Source organism: Cygnus atratus, chromosome 1 (assembly GCF_013377495.2).
Source record: "Cygnus atratus isolate AKBS03 ecotype Queensland, Australia chromosome 1, CAtr_DNAZoo_HiC_assembly, whole genome shotgun sequence".
Taxonomy (NCBI): Eukaryota; Metazoa; Chordata; class Aves; order Anseriformes; family Anatidae; genus Cygnus; species Cygnus atratus.
Window position 1 is genome coordinate 4,197,647 of NC_066362.1, and position 17,099 is coordinate 4,214,745.

Genomic DNA, 17,099 nt, shown 5'->3' on the forward strand with positions numbered 1-17,099 from the left:
CAAAAAGCATTTGAAATACCTCGAGTGTCTAAAACATTGCAGTTACATGGCAGCTCCATCACAATCAATTTTACGCCCTGAAAAGACCAGAGCAGGCTTTTCGGGCGACCAGTCATTGATTATGGTGGCCCAATGGTTCTGGTTGGCCTTCAAAGAGCTGAGACAGCGTTTGCTCCAGACAACGTCTGTGGACTGCAGAAGGCTGCGGGTTAAAGTCAAGGAATGGTGATGTTCCAGTTTAAGGCAAATTAGCTGCTTACCCAGAGTGAAATCTTAATGGGCTTTATGTATCCAACTTACTGAGAAACTCTGTAAATCCTATCCAACATTCAAATACCTCTGTCAGCGTAGATGAGGCCATCTCAGCTAGGACATGCATCTGCTAGACGCTCACTAAGGACAGGGTGTGTAAGCATTTGTCCTGACCTTAGTGGTTACCACAGCATTTCTAGGAGGTTTTCTGCACCCTGCAGGATCAAACTCTCAAGAGCTAGTGCATATGATTAACACGGTGAAGCTGGAGACCCTGAAATCCTTCTCAGAGCTGAGGCCAACAAGCCTCTGAGAGGTAGAAACAGCCAGGGTTCGGTCACCTTGGCACTGAGGAAAGAACAGGGAGTGGGGATGGGAGCTGTGTTTTTAATTTGGAAAGGGAAGAAGAACCAAAGAGAACATTTTTCTGTGCAGTTGGAGAGGAGCAGGAAGGAGGCAGGACAACCAGCTGGAAATCAAGGGCATTTTCATTAAGTTACCCCTTTAATCCAATGTCAGAGACCAGCGCTTTGGGCCTGAAGACTAGGAGCTGGTTGAATTCTGTAAGGTAAGTGCTGATGGGGTTGGGAAGGGAGCAGGGACCTGCCCAGGGACTTGTTCAACCTGATTCAGCTCAAGCTGAAAAGAAGCCAGATGGAGATGGACAGGTACCATGCAGCTCCACAATCCCTTACTTGCGCTCCAGAGCACAAAGCTCTAAAAATGTCCATCCTCAGTCCTATGTGTCTGAAAAGAGGCCAACAACAGGTGCCTGCACACCCTTCCTATGGGAGAAAAGCAGTCTGTGTGCACGTGCTGAAGTTCAGCATCCAACAGCCCAAAAGCAACTGCAGGGTTGCTCCTCAGCACTTGGTAATGGTCATGGATAATCATGAATTCAGCATTTTACAGTGGTGGCCTTTTTAAATTGCTAACACAATAAACTTCTGCTCTGGGTACCAAATTCAGAACAGGGTGGGAGAAGACATGGCTTCACCAATGTTACTGGTGTATCTATGAATTTGCACCAGCTCTGCATTTGACCCAGAACCCACGCAGGACCAAAACAAAAAAAAAACCTTCCAGTGGTTTATACTACATAGCTTCTACGCAGCAAGTAGAAGCGCTATTTTACCCTAAGAAGAATGGGTTTCAAACATCTTTTTTTGAAGTAAATTACTCCAAAGCCTTGCTAATTTTCAGGAATTGAAGCACAGGCAAGAGTAAGTAGTTCTCTCTGATCTCTTCAGAGATTAGAGTTTCAAGTGACAATCTGAGTATACTGCCCAATTAAAGTATGCCAAGCCCATTTACCCCTCTAGTTTAAGAAATTGTCTAAGAGGTTCAGCTCCAGCTTCTTTGGAAGGCAATCACTGCAGCAGACAAACAGTAGCCCAATCCTCTTTTTCTTTCCATCCTGTAGACTAAATAATAATAATAATAATAATAATAATAAAAATAAACCGTTCACCACCCATTTGATGCAAGGTAATTTTAGGCTAATTTCAGGTTATCATCTTCTCCAAAAGGATAGAGAGAGCTAAATGAGAGGACACTGGAGAACATTAAATTGAAAGACAAATGGTAAGGAGAGAGAAACCTGAGGAAATAAAAGAGCCAGTGCGAGCTAAAATTAAACTCTTTTTTGTCTGTTTGTTTAATAGGTGAGTTTTAAATATGATTTGACTTCCCTGAACAATCAGTAAAGACTCCCATGTGGTGGGCTCAATGCTCCACCCATCCCCAGCTTGGCCAACACCAGGGCTGGTTGTTCTCAGAGTCTGTGGCTGTCTGCTCCCTGACCAAGCCTCCACGAGTAGTTAGCTGCCATAGGAATTAATATCTACAGTTACAGGGTTGACGGAGAAAGCACTGAATGTTTTTTCAATGTATCCCAGCAAGTATTACATGTCTCTGACAAATCCCAGTGGCCAGAAACTCCAAGGAACATCAGAGCAGCAAAGGATGCTCAGAAGAAGGTGGACGTGGTAAGCAAAGGATCAGTGCTAGGATGCTGCTTAGTGAACAGTCATTCTCCTTCCCTTCCTTGAAATGTCCTCGTACACTTGTTCTTCTGACAGCAGTCTTTTGGGAGCTATCCCCTGCTGGCAGATGTTGCACCAGCTGTGGGAGGGAGCGGGCTGAAGCAAGGTGGAGCTGGGAGAAGCACACTGTGTTGGTTTGTTTGTTTTTTCCCAGCTCTGCTCTCTTTTTGCTGGGTAGAATCCCTTTCTTTTCAGAGATGAAATGAGGTGTGATGTTTTTAGGGGATCTTTAGAGGAATCCAAAGTAGTGTGAAATCCAGTCTAAAGCCAAGTTTTTGAATGTCTGCAACAGTCCAGAATCCTATTCCTGGATTTCTGAGAAACAAAAGAAAACCATTTGGCACAGAGGTGACTACTTCTTTTCCCTTCATTTGGTTAAAACTTGAACAACAAGATCTTCAGTACAAGACAACAGCTGACAGCAGGTCCAGTCCTCCTGATCTCCCATGTAAGAAGATCTTCGGTGAAGTCCCAGGAGCTGGCAGGATCTGGCCCAGCCTGCAGTGGTTGCACCCATCACATTCCTCAGTGGCAAATCAGGAAAATCCCTGAAAGACAGACTTGAAAGTCTCCAGTGATGCATGGCAAAAGAGTCAACACTTCTTGCCTAACACATGCTCCAGAGCAGATTTGGATGTAGTCCAGAATGTTTATTTCTGAGGCTTTCCACCTTTAATCCAAAGAATCTAAGGTGATAATTGATGAAGGAGAAAGCAGCAGTGACAGCCTGGTGTTGGCCAGGAGGTTTATCTGAGCACACTGTGGTCCGCAGGATTTTCTGATCCAAGTTTGTTGTCAACATATGGTAACTGCTGGAGGTGGGGGCTGTAAACACTGATTTCAGATTTAGGGTTAGAAATGGCATTTCTTTTTGAAGAGGTCTTGTCAAAGTGGCTCTGGCATTACAGCAAGGTGGCTCTGGCATTACAGCGTTGTAGTATCACTGTGTTAAATTTCAAGGGTGAGTACACTGAGGCCAGGGAACTATGGTCTGTTTGTGATTTGTGAATAAAAGACTACTGAAATCAGTGGTTTCCTACGAAATCAGGCTAAAACTCAGGACAAACCATCCAATTCGCCTTCTGATGGATGGATTCAATTCTATTGCACCTTAAAGTCAGATCAAAATTCAGACTTGGTCTGAAGAATTAGTTTGGTTCTTGCTTTTGTGAGAATTTTATGCCAATGTGATGCCACTGACCTCTTCTGAGTTACAGAAAAATCAGGCTCAACATGTGGGACTCAGAGGGTCATATATCCCTGTAAGGTAAATGGAAAATACTTATCCTATATCTATACAACTAAGGCAAACCCTCTCTGTTGCTCACCCTACCTGGCACAAAGCAAGCCCCCAATTTCACTGGCCAGGGTGCCATTGGGACAATTTGGAGGCTGTCTACAGACTGGTGACAGAGGGTGCAATGGGCTGGATCCTCAGCTGGTGTTTTACCTGAAAGCACTGCAGCCTGAAAACATCGATGATTTTTATTCCCACCTATCAACTAGATTCATGAAGGTGCAAGTGAAATCAGCACTTTCTCAACAGTCTCACCAATAAATCTGAACACCTTTTTTTTTTTTTTTTTTTTTAATGCCATGGACTCCAAAACCAGGCCTTTGAAGTGACTTGAATTTAACTGGATGGGCTTGACTATGAAGGACATCATGCATGGTCCTTTACAAGAATGCAATACTGTACAGATCCCATCACTGAGACATTCAGCTTCTTGTACACAGCCAGCATGGCTCAGAAAGCATTACTGTGCCTTAGGTCTTGGTGCAGCCCTGTCAATTCACTGCAGCTTTGTCTGATAACATACAGAGACCATGGGTTGAGTCCTCCTTTATAAATCACTCCGGTATAACAAGTAGCGTACGACTGGTGTAACACTTCATCCTTTCGTATGACTGGAGAGGGGGGGTCAAAAAAAGCCCACTGATCACTAAGATCAATTTGAAGTAAAGCCCAGGTCATGTTACAGATGTTCACTTCCATTTCAATATGAAAGAAGTGTGTCAGAGTTGGCTAAAAGGATTGTTCGTGTCCAGAAATTGACCTACACAAACCATCATCAGCCGAAAATGTCCAACCATTCTCCTTGGGAATGTGTCTGCCATCCGTAGCTTTGCTTTAAAGAATGACAAACCGTCTGATCAAAGCTGGCCTGGCACCACAGCGTAATGGGTTGGCGAGGCTCACGAGAAGAGATGCCAGCAATCTTTCAGTGTGCTTTACTACAAGTACTGAAAAATTAGTTCAATTTGTTGCTAGTTTTTCGTTGTGTTATTTTTTCCCCCATAGATTAATTCCCAGAGCTTCCAATTCCATGTGTTTTTGGAGAAGAAAAGAGGGAGGGGATGAAAAACTTGAACAAGTCACAATGTTAAAAAAGAGAGGGAACAAGAAGGGGAATAGAAAGAAATGGAGAAGTGCAGTCAGTTGGCATATTGTGCATAGAAAGCAACTTTTACTCGCTCAATCTGGTGACACAGTTTGATGGCTGGACCAAGCTTCAGCTCCATGCATTCTTGCACCGTGGGCAGTGTCAGCAACAGGAGGGCTTGGCCATCAATGTCCTGGGGAGGAAAAACACAGTGATAATGGTTTTGTTTATGGATTCTTGAAGGCAGAAAGCAGAACCAGATATGGAGAAGCAAGAAGAGAAGTTTACCCCAAAAATTAAAGACGGTTTTGTCCTCTGCCCTTTTCTCCCACTTTGATGCAACCCATCTCCTTTTTCTGAGGTACCTGATGTTTTGTTTGGAAGTTGTGTATTCATAGGTTCTCACCTCACCCACCATTTGGGAAAAGCCTCCCAGCTGTGAAAATGCTGGATCACCTTCTAAAGAGGGGACCAGAAAGATCGGATAAGTCCCATTCTATGGCTGAGGAACTGAGGCAAGGAGAAGGCTGCAGAGCACACACCAGGAAACACAGCAGGGAGCTGGAAGGACAAACTGAACTCAGTCCCAGTGCCAAGCCAGACCCTTCTTTCCTCTCTTTTGGCACATGATTTGCTGAACACAGGTTTACGTCTGCCTCAGTCCATGCTGTGTCTCCTGGTCTATCCAAGATCTGCCTTGTTCTGCATCAGCTGCTGAACAACCAAGAAGAGGGGGCTTGGAGCTCCAGGAGCTCTTGCAACCTCTGATATCACAAAATCATGGAGTGGTGAAGGGTCCTCCAGAGGTCACCTCCTTCCCTCAGACATACTTATGCTCCAAACTCTCTGAACTAGCACCCCAGACGAAAGACATTTTATGAGGGATTTCTGTTGGCTTTATGATCCTCCTTTTAATTACATGCTCAAGTCCTCTTTACTCTTTAATGGACTGAGAAGCAGACCAGTGGGCTACAAAACTGCTTTTTACCCCCTAGGGAGGATCAGAATGTAAGTGCAGAAAAAGCACTGTAACTCCCAGGCAACATAAACTCCCCAGGACAGCCCTGATTAGGTAGTGTTAAACACAAGGAGGATTTGGACACCTTAAACACTGCTTTGATCAGGACTGTCCCGTTGTTCAGGTTCTTCCTATGCTGAAGCCTGATGCTATGGCTTGATGGTATGGCAAATAAAAAGGAAAAGCTCCAGTCATCTGTGTTTGATTAAAGTTCCTATAAAATTCTCTTGCACAGGAGGGACAGGGTTAGCTTTCAAGCCCTGGAGTTATTCCAGGCTGATTAACAAATGGTTGGAGCACGCTGCAGTGCAGCGACTACAGCATCGTGCTACAAGAGTGTTTCAGCCTTGCTCTACACTCACACTTTAGTTTCCCCCAGTCAAAGCTGCTGTACCCTGGTACACTGCTACTCATGGTGAAAAATCAGAGATAGTTCGACATGCAGTGGGCCATACCACTGAGTGCCATCAGCTATGGACTAATTAACCACACTGCTTCTTTCTAACTATGATTTCCTAGAGCTGCCCTTTACTTTCAGCAGTGGTTGTTACTCATTAGCCAAGGCATGGCTGTTTCTATATAAATTTTACACGTTCACACTAACTTGAGATGAAGGGCATTAGCTTCTACTCCTGTAAACTTACCTCCATAATGGGAGATGTCTGGCATCTCCTGGAATTAGGTCACCCAAGGGCCTGCCTGACTGCCAGATCTTCAAAAAGATGTAGATGGGAAGTTGGTGCCTACATACTTGGAGCACCTGGGTGTTGGTGCCAAAATTCATGCAGCCAATTTTGTGCTTGATTGGCAGTTTTCTGCTTTCCAGGCCGATATTTTAAAACGGGTGCAACCATGTGGCCAAGAGAAACAGATGTATATGTACCATATAACCACTATCTGTCAATACTCTAAGGTGCTGTGCTACACTGTGGGCCTTGGCATGGACCATAGAACCACAAATAAGAAAGGACCAAACTTTCTGATTTTGCCAAGGACTCAGGTTGGAGGATTTCTTTTCTCTCTGAGTATCTGACAAGGCTCTGACTTGAATTTCCAAGGGTACCCATGCCTCATCAGACTCTTTTTTCTTTTTTCTTTTTTTTTTATGTGAATAAACACCACGGACACAAAGAGAAGAGTTACATGAAGACCTCTACCTGCTCCTGAAATATTTTGGCAAGGGGTGCACAGTCAGTCAGTTTAATAAACCTCACGACATCCGTCACAGTCCACTCCAGCGGATTACTGTCCAAGACAAGCTTCTCTTCCTCTTCATGCTTAATTTCCTAAGAAAAAATAAAAGCTCTCATAAAGAAAACTACCTGGTGTGGAAAACCATGCCGCTGCTGAGTGGAGATGCCCTCCTCAGATGAGAAAGGCTTGGCACTGAAGGTCAATTTATAGAATCATAGAATCATAGATTCATTAAGGTTGGAAAAGACCTCCAAGATCATCTGGTCCAACCATCACCCTGCCACCAATATCACCCACTAAACCATGTCCCTAAGCACCACGTCCAACCTTTCCTTGAACACCCCCAGGGACAGTGACTCCACCACCTCCCTGGGCAACCCATTCCAATGCCTGACTGCTCTTTCTGAGAAGAAATGTCTCCTAATTTCAACCTAAACCTCCCCTGGGGTAACTTGAGGCCATTCTCTCTGGTCCTATCACTAGTTACCTGCGAGAAGAGGCCAACCCCCAGCTCCCCACAGCTTCCTTTCAGGTAGTTGTAGAGAGCAATAAGGTCTCCCCTGAGCCTCCTCTTCTCCAGACCAAACAACCCCAGTTCCCTGAGCCACTCCTCACAGGACTTTTGCTCCAGGCCCCTCACCAGCTTTGTAGCCCTGCTCTGGACACGCTCCAGGGCCTCGATGTCCTTCGTGTAGTGAAGGGCCCAGAACTGAACACAGCATTCAAGGTGTGGCCTCACCAGAGCAGAGTACAGAGGGACGATCACCTCCCTGGTCCTGCTGGCTACCCTGTTCCTGATACAAGCCAGGATGCTGTTGGCCTTCTTGGCCACCTGCTGGCTCATGTTCAGGCAAGCACCAATCAGCACCCCCAGATCCTTTTCCTCTACACAGCTTTCCAGCCACTCTCCCCCAAGCCTGTAGCGTTGCATGGGGTTGTTGTGGCCAAAGTGCAGGACCCAGCACTTAGCCATGTTGAACCTCATCCCATTGGCCTCTGCCCATCAATCCAGGGCCTTCCAACCCTCCGGAAGATCAACACTTCCCCCAGCTTGGTGTCACCTGCAGAAAGCATTAGGGAAAACATGCCGTTAATTGGGAGCTTGCAGGCACACTCACTTCCTTGACTTGCGAGCACTTCTCTGCCTCACCGAAGGAGAGGGGCTGGGGTTTGCGGCTCCGCCGGGCCCTCTCCGTGGGAGGAGGCCTGTCCGACTCAGTGCTGCTCCGCAAGGTGACCGCTCGCCGGGGCCTGGTGGAGGGCACCTCGGCGGAGGAGGTATCGGTCTGGTCGTCGCGTAGCTCGGAGCTCGTTTCCTCGCTCCCTGTCTCGTCCTCCATCACATCTGGCTCATCATCTTCACTCTCCTGCACAAGGACCGTCAGAGAAATGGCAGCCAGCCATGGAGATGAATATAGCAACAGCTCAAAAGGCACCGGGTCAAACTGCACACCCATGTCCGTGGCGGTCTGGGGTAACATTTATTTTAACCAAATTATCTCATTTTTGTTACACTGCTATGTAGATTAACCCTCAATTTAGATTTGTTACAAAATGTAAAAAATACCTCAATTGGATATGTTACAAAATGTAAAAAATACCCAGTGAACAAGTTTTTTTTATTTGTTTCTAACAAAAGGGCAATAGTAATAAGTCATCTGGCATGAAATGTTCCTCTGTTGTGCTGGCATCTCAAACCCTGTGGCACTGCGGATGTGCACGAGAAGGGAAAATAAAAAATATTTGAGGCAAAAAAACAAAACACAGGTTGCTTGAGATGAAGTAAAATCAGAAATAGGCTTGATTTTAAACTTTCACCTTGCTTCTAATTGTCATAGGTGTCACTGGAATTGAAGGAAACGTCACCTTTTAAAAACATCTGGATGTACCAATGCATGGAAGGCATTGCTTAGCTGGCATTTCCATAAAATCTGGTAGAAAGGACTTCACTCAGATTTCCCTACTTTTGGCCCAGAACCTAACTATTAACAATGCAGTGCAAATTTCCAGGTAAATGAGACTAGCAGATCCCAGAAGATTCCTGGGATTTTTGTCACACAGAGCTTGCAGACATACTCCAACTGATGGAAAGTGTGTATTTTGAATTTTATGTATACCTACATTGCCCAAATTGCTTTGACAACCTAGCTCTGATCATGCATCCAAGGCACATGCACAGGTCTTAAGTGAAAGAGAAAATTTAGACCAAATTAGTTATATTGGTTGAAAGGCCGAAAAACTTGGGTAATGGTTGATTTCAGCTTAAAATGGGTTTATTTCAATCTAAATTCCTTTGAAGCAGTATAATTTAAGGAAATGAGGCTGAACCACACCTAAATGAGGACTAAGTCATGAAGATGCAAGCAATCGAGTGATAGTGGATAAGAAATTGCCCCCCTCCAGCTGAAGTAGAGGGAATTTAACCAAATGAGGGTTTTTTTGGGTTGCATGAAGCAGCAGCAATTGATAGCACTCAGCTGAAGAAAGGAAAGGACACAAGAGCTTTATCATTACTGTCATAGGAAAACCATCTAGGAAGGGTCCACAAAAAAGCGATTTCACCAAGTTGGCTCCAGCTTTCAGTTGGACATGAATCATTGCTGTTGGGATCCTGTCATATCACATTGCGTCCTGAAAAGACTGAGGCCTCAGATACCACACGTTTGGGACACAAACCATTTACTTGACTTCTAAGGCTTCCAGCACTTCTATTGTTAGCTTGAATGAATGATTAATGAAGAATTAAAAGCCCTCGAAACCATACTGGCCCAATAGTTATTATTTATTAGAATATTTAGAGATCTCAGACATGGGTCACAGACCTCCTCCAGTCTTCTGGATGCTGCAAAAAGTATCTAATAGGTTCATCTGTTTGCCTACAGGGTTATAAGGAAGTGAAAGAAAACAAAGATACTGTATCAGACAGCACATTAGCTAGTGAGCATTGCAAAGGTGGAAACAAAAACTGTATCTGCTAATTCCAGAACGGGCAAGGGCAGAAATCCTCAAAGTGTCCCAGTACAACCAGTCCAATCTTAGAAGCACAGAGTGGTAAGGAGGGATTCAAAATGGGAGACAGAAGTGGGGGGAGGTTGTTGATAAGTCCCTCAAAAATGAGATGCAGATGTGTGTGGGGGGGAGGGAAGCGATGAGGGAAATTGCTGATTTATCCCAGTGCAATGCGTACCTCTCCAGAGCCTGCAGCATTCACATCGACAGCTGATGACCTCCTTTTCTTCTGCACGAAGATGGATTTCCGCCTTTTTCTGCGTCTGGCTGGCTTGACATGACCACTTTTCATGTTGTTATTTTCCCCAATTGGTGGCCTAATGATTTTTTTCCTCTTCCCATAATAATAAGCTGGAGAAACGAAAGTAAAATTCTAATTGAAAACTTTAAACCACGAAGAGACGGGAACTTCAGCTCGCTTTTTGCTACTGATTCAGTGTTACACTCTAGGTGCACTTTTACGAGGAGCTTTAAAATGCCTTGATTTGGAAAAAAAAATCCAGTGTAAACATAAGATGTCATTGTGGATTAGCACAAAATGTTACAGCTTTTATGTATACACTTTTATTGGTGATGAATTCAGAATTTAACCCCACACTATGTACTTAGAGAAAGTTTCCACTAAGCTGAGCAGTAATTTTAAGTGATAAGCCAACATGTTTCATACTTGATCTAATGCCCTTCTGCATGAGTTAACAGCCTTAGACACATTTTCAGTTGCTAATAGTTTCAGTAGAGAGTAGAGAGGGCTAGCTATCCTGAATTATGTATGTTGGTTCAATGCACAAAGGAATGTGTTTTGTTTCTGTTTTCTAACTTTGAGTATTTCTTGGCCCAAACTGAAATTAAGGACGTGAAAGCATCCTGGCTTTACATTAGGGGCTTTGTTCAATCTGCTTTTTGACATGTTCTACATCATCCTCTGGGGCTGACAAGCAGAGTGTCCTGGGACATCTAAAATGCTACTTGGCACCCACGTCAAATTTTGGAACCGCACCAAGCTCTTCATAAAATCAGTTTAGGGCACCATTCATCTGGCCAAATACAAACACCAGCTCTAGGATAAGATAATCACAGCTGTATATCCCCCAGCTGTACCCCTCCAGCTCTCCATTCACTACCAATGGGAGCTAGGAGTCTATCAGGTGTAAAATTCTATAGAAACCCATATTCAGTGATACAAATCTCTCTGAGCCTGTTTCTTCTTCAACCCTGGCACCAAACAGAAGCAAATCAGTTCAAATCAATCATATTGGTTCATTGCAACTTCTGTGATAGAAGGACCCACTTCCACTTTCCTGACCTGTTTAAGACCCAGTTAAATCAGTAACACCGACCAGTAATAACAGTAACACCGACAACAAAAAGTGCTGAATACACACTTAACTTCAGCCTTCCTGAATAGGCAGGAACAAGTTCAAATGTTAAACACCTTGAACAGAGAAGGTCAATGCTACCAAACTCCTTCCAGCACCTCAGCACTGCAATACTGGCCCATGCTGGTGATTATGCTGGAAACTCTTTGTTAAGCAGGAGGACACGATTCACCTAAGCTAATGAAGGTTGTCTCAGATGCAGAGGTTTAAATCTACGCTGGCCACTGCAGGCTCCTTTTATGTGCTCCTTAAATTAACTTTGCATACAAAGAAAAGTCAATACTTCCAAAGAGCAGTGAGTTTCCAAGAGATATATTAGGATGGAGTGAGATGGACTGTTTTCTGGCAATGCCTGTTTCTCTGTACAGAATACTAAGGGAGACCATAGTGACCCAGCCAGGATTAAATAACTACTCAACCTACATGAGATGAATCCTACTCAATATTTATGTATTATCCAACTCATGTTCTCCATAACTAGCTCACACAGTATCCCACTGCTCTGATACCTGGCTAGCAACAAGTCCTGCAGTCAATACTCACTGTACTTGGTTTTAGTATGAATGGAACAGTTCTCCGGGCAGACTTCAGCCACCAGCACAGGGCTGAACAAATTGGGGCAGCACTCCAACTTTGCACAGACTCTTCTGCAGAAATCCGCCACCTGATCCGACGTTCGCACAATCTTAACAGTCGCCCTGTACGTCTTCCCTCTGTATCTAGAAAAGAGTTCAAGACGACCCCGTGTTACCAATCAAGCTTTGATGCTACAGACCAGATGCTGCCCTCTCTTAGGGAGACACAGTCCTTAATGGGTTTTGGGAGCATGTGTCTCTTGGGAGGGCAGGAATAAAAGGTCTGCTTGGTTAACTGACTCCATTTCAGGCAGACTTGAAGGAAAGGTTGGGTGAAATGATCCTGGAAGCTGAGCTGTGTCACGGTTTGGTTTGGGGAGGCATACAAGTGCAAACTGGATATACCTAGAGATACAGCAAAAGTCAGAATAAGCTTCCAACAGACTTGGTGCAGATATTATGCAGGATAGTACACTAATACTATGACCTGACACAAAGTTTGGGGGAGAAGGGTGTAGTCTCTTCTTATATATTGACCTGTGATGAGAAGCTTATATGACTTGCAGAACTTTCTGGTTACCACCCTGCACTGGTGATGGGCTGTGAAACCCTCACTACACCTTTGGTCTCCTCCACTGCCATCTTTCCTGAGGCAGCTCCCACATCATGTGCCAGCTCACAACATGCCCACAGTTTGATCATGCAAGCAAAGGTCACTTGCATTGTAGAAGTATTTGGGTGAACCTCGATTGTCTGCCATATGGAGACTAGATGACTTCACTGCTATGAGATCTGGGCAGTCCAAAGCCCGAGGAACTCATCAGGAACTCATCTGGAGTGGTTTAACAGGGTTCCAGGAACAGGCCCTAAAAACAGCGATTCCTACAGGGAATGCTTAGAGCAGAAATCCGCAATGAAAGGTTTGTCTTAAATTTGTTAACCATGTGCTACTAAAACATTTATTTCAGTGTTTTATATGAACTGTTTCTGAGCGATAAGTGAAAGAAAGATATGGTTACATCCGTGCTATAATACATTGTAGATGTGAACTCTGAAAAACCAATTATCCCCATAATTTATTAAACAGCAGCACCAAGCTATTGTAAACAGTGAGATAAGGTTTTTAAAACATCTCTTACACATCCTGAGGAATACAACACAAGAGACAATCATGCAAGCGCCCGGTGCTAAGGCATTATAAATGTGCTTTAGAGGAGAGAAAAGTGACACACAAAAGAAAGGGAGGGAGGGACAGTGAAAGAGAGAGATTACGGGACTGGAAGCAAAGACGAAGATAGAGTCATCAGGAAAAATGAGACAAAGCATTTGTGAGTACATTACAACCCACAGGTCACTAGCAGGGAGGCAGCTCCTGACAGTCAGATATGGAAGAGGAAGAGGAAGAGAAACAAAGGAGACGTGGCTAGAGAGTTAAAATACACAGCATGTACCTGGACTCAATTCCCTCCCTCTGAAGATTTTACTGAATTGCACAAAACAACCAAGAAACCAACTCTTTCTGCTCTACCACCCAAAAGCTCTTTCTGGAAACACTGAGATATGGGAAGAGGGTTTAATCTCATGGTATGTGAAGTGCTGTAGAGAGGGTACCCAAATGAAACTCAGGTCTGAGAACAGCCCAATCCAACCATTCTCATGTCACAAAAGACTTGATTCAAACTATCACCTCAACCCAAAGCTCTTTCAGAACCTATAGGAGCATCTCTGCAAGGTACCAGAGACTCTGACACCCTATTTGGTGCCCCAAAATGACCCCAGGTTATGGAGACAGTCCTGGAGCCATTCACTCTCCTTATTTAATTAGCCAACCCTTTGTGCACCCTGACAGACCTTGGCAGACATATGATATAAACTGGAAAAAGTGCTTCTTCCAGACAGAGAGCACTGTTATCCCAGCTCCCCTATGAAATAGCTGTGCAGGCTGGTTGGCTAAAAGGGGTTTGGCAAAACTTAATATGAAAAGAACAAATTCTACAGGCATTAAAATATATCTACTTATAAATGTTTTATATTTCTTTTCAATGTGTTTGAAAAGACTCCTGCCCTTATTACTTCTCCAGAAGCCATTAAGTTTAATGACGGCCTAGATCGTTAGGTCAGTAAATCTGTGACAGGCTGCAGAATTTCATTGTGCTACCTTCACCTGAACCCCAACAACTTTGCTTGGACTAAAGCACCACTTCCAGAAAAGCACCAGCCTCCCCTTTAAGGTCTTCATGCTGGAAGAAACCTGGCAGCAGGAGAACCTGTATCTATAAATCTATGACTCGTTTTATTTATGGATATGTATGGATTTAACTTACATTTATTTGTCCTTGTTCTGACTTTCACCACGAGAATGAAAAGACTGCATCTGGTTTTGTTTCCCTGCAAAAGCACTGTAATCAAATTGCCTCTTGATCTTCTTTCTTACAAGCTAAGAAAACTGCCTGATGGGTATTATTCAAGGATGGCTGACTTCTAACTGCATACTTCCTATTGTGTTTGGCTACCCAGAAAGGACCCATTGTACATCGTAAAGTGCCTGGTAAAAGAAAAAGATGAAACTAGGAAAACGAACAACTGACTGATTTCACAGTTTGGTCTGAATGCAACACACATAGCAATTAACAGACCGGATGGCAAAATGTAGATCAACACGAGTGCACCAATCAGTCTCAACAACCCAACGTGTTAATACTTGCCGCAGTATTATTTTTTACATTATTTTGGCCTTGGCAGCACCTCCTTCAACTATAAACCAGGTTCTACTAATATTTTCCATATTTCTCACACTACAGATTTCTAACGCAAATGCCACCAAATGTAATTTGAGCTTGTCTAGGACAGCCATGCGAAAGAACTCCTTTGGGTATAATCAGAAAAACCTTTTCCATTAGCATCATTCAAAAAATTACCTACTACTGATATTCCTATTGATGCTTTCATACAAGGACTCCTATCAACTTAACTACTTTTAAGCAGTAAGTAACCTGCATGCACAGCATGGCAGCACTGTAGACAGAAAACAGCTGTGTCAAGCTTAATATTTTTAGTTTGCTTGGAAATCACTGTTATTTTAAAAATGATTTTTCAGCTCGAGCTGAAGAAATTTTACTTTACTCTCCCTTTCTTTTCCCAAAATTTGGAGAAACCCTTCTGGCTGAAACAATTTCCAGGAAAAATACACTCAGGATCTTTGCTGATTCATGAGCAACAATATTGAGCTAATAGCACTTTGCTGGCAGTATCATACTTATTCTTCTTTTGGAACCAGACATTCATAAGAATAAAATGTCTTCTAGGAGCTCCAGCTGGGGTCCATTGTGCAATGATGTGAAAAGGCTTGTGATGAAGATACATCAAACAGCAAGAGCTTTGAGATTACCCTCATTTTCAAAGGTTTCATCACAAGGATATAGCTAACAGTTCTGACAACCTTTGAGACTATTTTGAATAACTCCGTGTCTAAAAGCCTCCATCTCCTTTCAGAGGATCAAAAATTCCTATCTGTTCTTTTGCAAGAAATTTCCAATTTCTTTTCCAAGCTCAAAGTCCACCAAACATATGAAATCTCCTGCAAACACCAGCCACCAACAGCAGACAGCCAAAGTCTCTCTGCATTGGCTCTACCAGAAGCAACTTACCAGTCCAGCAGCACAAACTGTCTAACATCCACTTCACTGTTTGATTCAAACCCTGCCTGTATGGACCATTGCAAATGCCAATAAAAAAATAAATAAATAAAAACCCTAAAGTTTTCATCAAAACCTTGACACCTTTAAAGCTACTCAGTCTGTCCTGAATACCAAGGATTCTGCAAATACGCCTAATCTGGGTAAAATCAACAAAACCATGGTAGTTTACAGTGGTAATTACACTAATTCACCCTTGCAGTGCCTCAAAAAGTAGGTGGCAGAGCTGATGCAGAAGACAAATCACATCGTAGATTTGTACTGACATTTGAGGACCACCCTTAATAACTGCTTGCCACCTGGACTTGCCACCACTCCACAGCTTGGCTCTAAAGATATTATGGGAGACTGTGACGAAAGCCTTGTTAAAATCAACACAAATAACTTCCACTGGTTTTCCCTCAACCACCAAAGCAGTCATCTCATCACATCAGGCAGAATTTGTCCTTTTTAAGTCCGTGCTCACTCCTCCCAGCCACCTTCTGGTCCTGCATGTTCTTGGAAATAGCCTTCAGGAGGCTTTGCCTAATAACCTTTCCAGAGACTGAGGTTATGCTGACCAGCCTGTAGTTACTTGGATTCTCCCTCTTGTCCTTTTTGAGGTGCAATCTGATGTTTGTCTTGATCAAGTGAACTTTCAAATATGACAGAGAGTGGCCTTGCAATGACATTAGCTTGTTCCCTCAAGCAGAGCTGGATGCATCCCATCTGGTTGCGTGCACTTGCATACGTCCAGTTTGCTTATCTCATCTCTAGGTTCTTTTCCATCAACCACGGGTAATGCTTCATTCCCTCAAACAGGGCTAGGAACCTGGGAGGCCTGAGAGCAACCCTTGCCAGCTGTTGAGGCAAAAGCAAGCCAAAGAAGACATCAAACTCGTCAAAACAATCTATTGAAAATGAAAGGAAGTCTTGTAAAGCAGCCACAGCGAAAAGACTGTGATTTGGGGTTAATATTCCTATCATTCAGCTACTGGATTTGCAAGTCTCAGAACTTCATTTGACAAGCAGTCCAGGAATACGCGTCTTTCATATTTTGATTAACTAGGCTTCAAACAAGACACCAGATAATGCTCTGCACACAGTGGTACTGTTTATTTACAAAGTCCTGTAAAAATGGGTAAGCCCAATCAACCCCGCTTACAGCTGTTAGAAATGAAAGCCTTTGTATATAAGATTGGGAAGCCAAATCTAGATGTAGGCACTGAAATTAAAGCATCAAAAACAGGAGGGCTGAATGCCCACAGCTTTGTCTATTCCTCACAGGAATTCAGGGGATTGGGCCTGACATTTCTAACTCATCATCACCAATAAATCAGGTTTGACTATTTTCACAGAGAGCCAGCAGTGCTGATGGGAAGCGAATGCCATCAGACATTGCAGACACATCTCTTTGGACAATCTAAATTGTTTAACTTCTTTGCAAGGCTAGCGTAATTGATTCTGCACTGGTCACTCTTGACAGCAGCATAAACTAAATGCAGGTTGCCCTAAGACTGGGCTAATGCATTTGTGGCAGTGAATGATTTGGCATTTGGGCCAGTGGGAAAA

At 43.6% G+C, this 17,099-nt stretch overlaps 1 protein-coding gene across 1 annotated transcript in view; it reads right to left on the reverse strand.

Moving 5' to 3' along the window:
* Positions 1 to 3,887: 3,887 nt before the first annotated feature.
* SFMBT2 (Scm like with four mbt domains 2) overlaps positions 3,888 to 17,099 on the reverse strand; it is a 110,396-nt gene continuing 97,184 nt past the window's right edge. The window contains exons 17-21 of the mRNA XM_035549394.2: positions 11,822 to 11,997; positions 10,081 to 10,253; positions 8,012 to 8,260; positions 6,857 to 6,985; positions 3,888 to 4,874 (exon numbers count right to left, since the gene is read on the reverse strand). Coding sequence (XP_035405287.1) covers positions 4,734 to 4,874; positions 6,857 to 6,985; positions 8,012 to 8,260; positions 10,081 to 10,253; positions 11,822 to 11,997 — 868 coding nt within the window. The 3' untranslated portion in view covers positions 3,888 to 4,733. The remainder of the gene's footprint in view (positions 4,875 to 6,856; positions 6,986 to 8,011; positions 8,261 to 10,080; positions 10,254 to 11,821; positions 11,998 to 17,099) is intronic.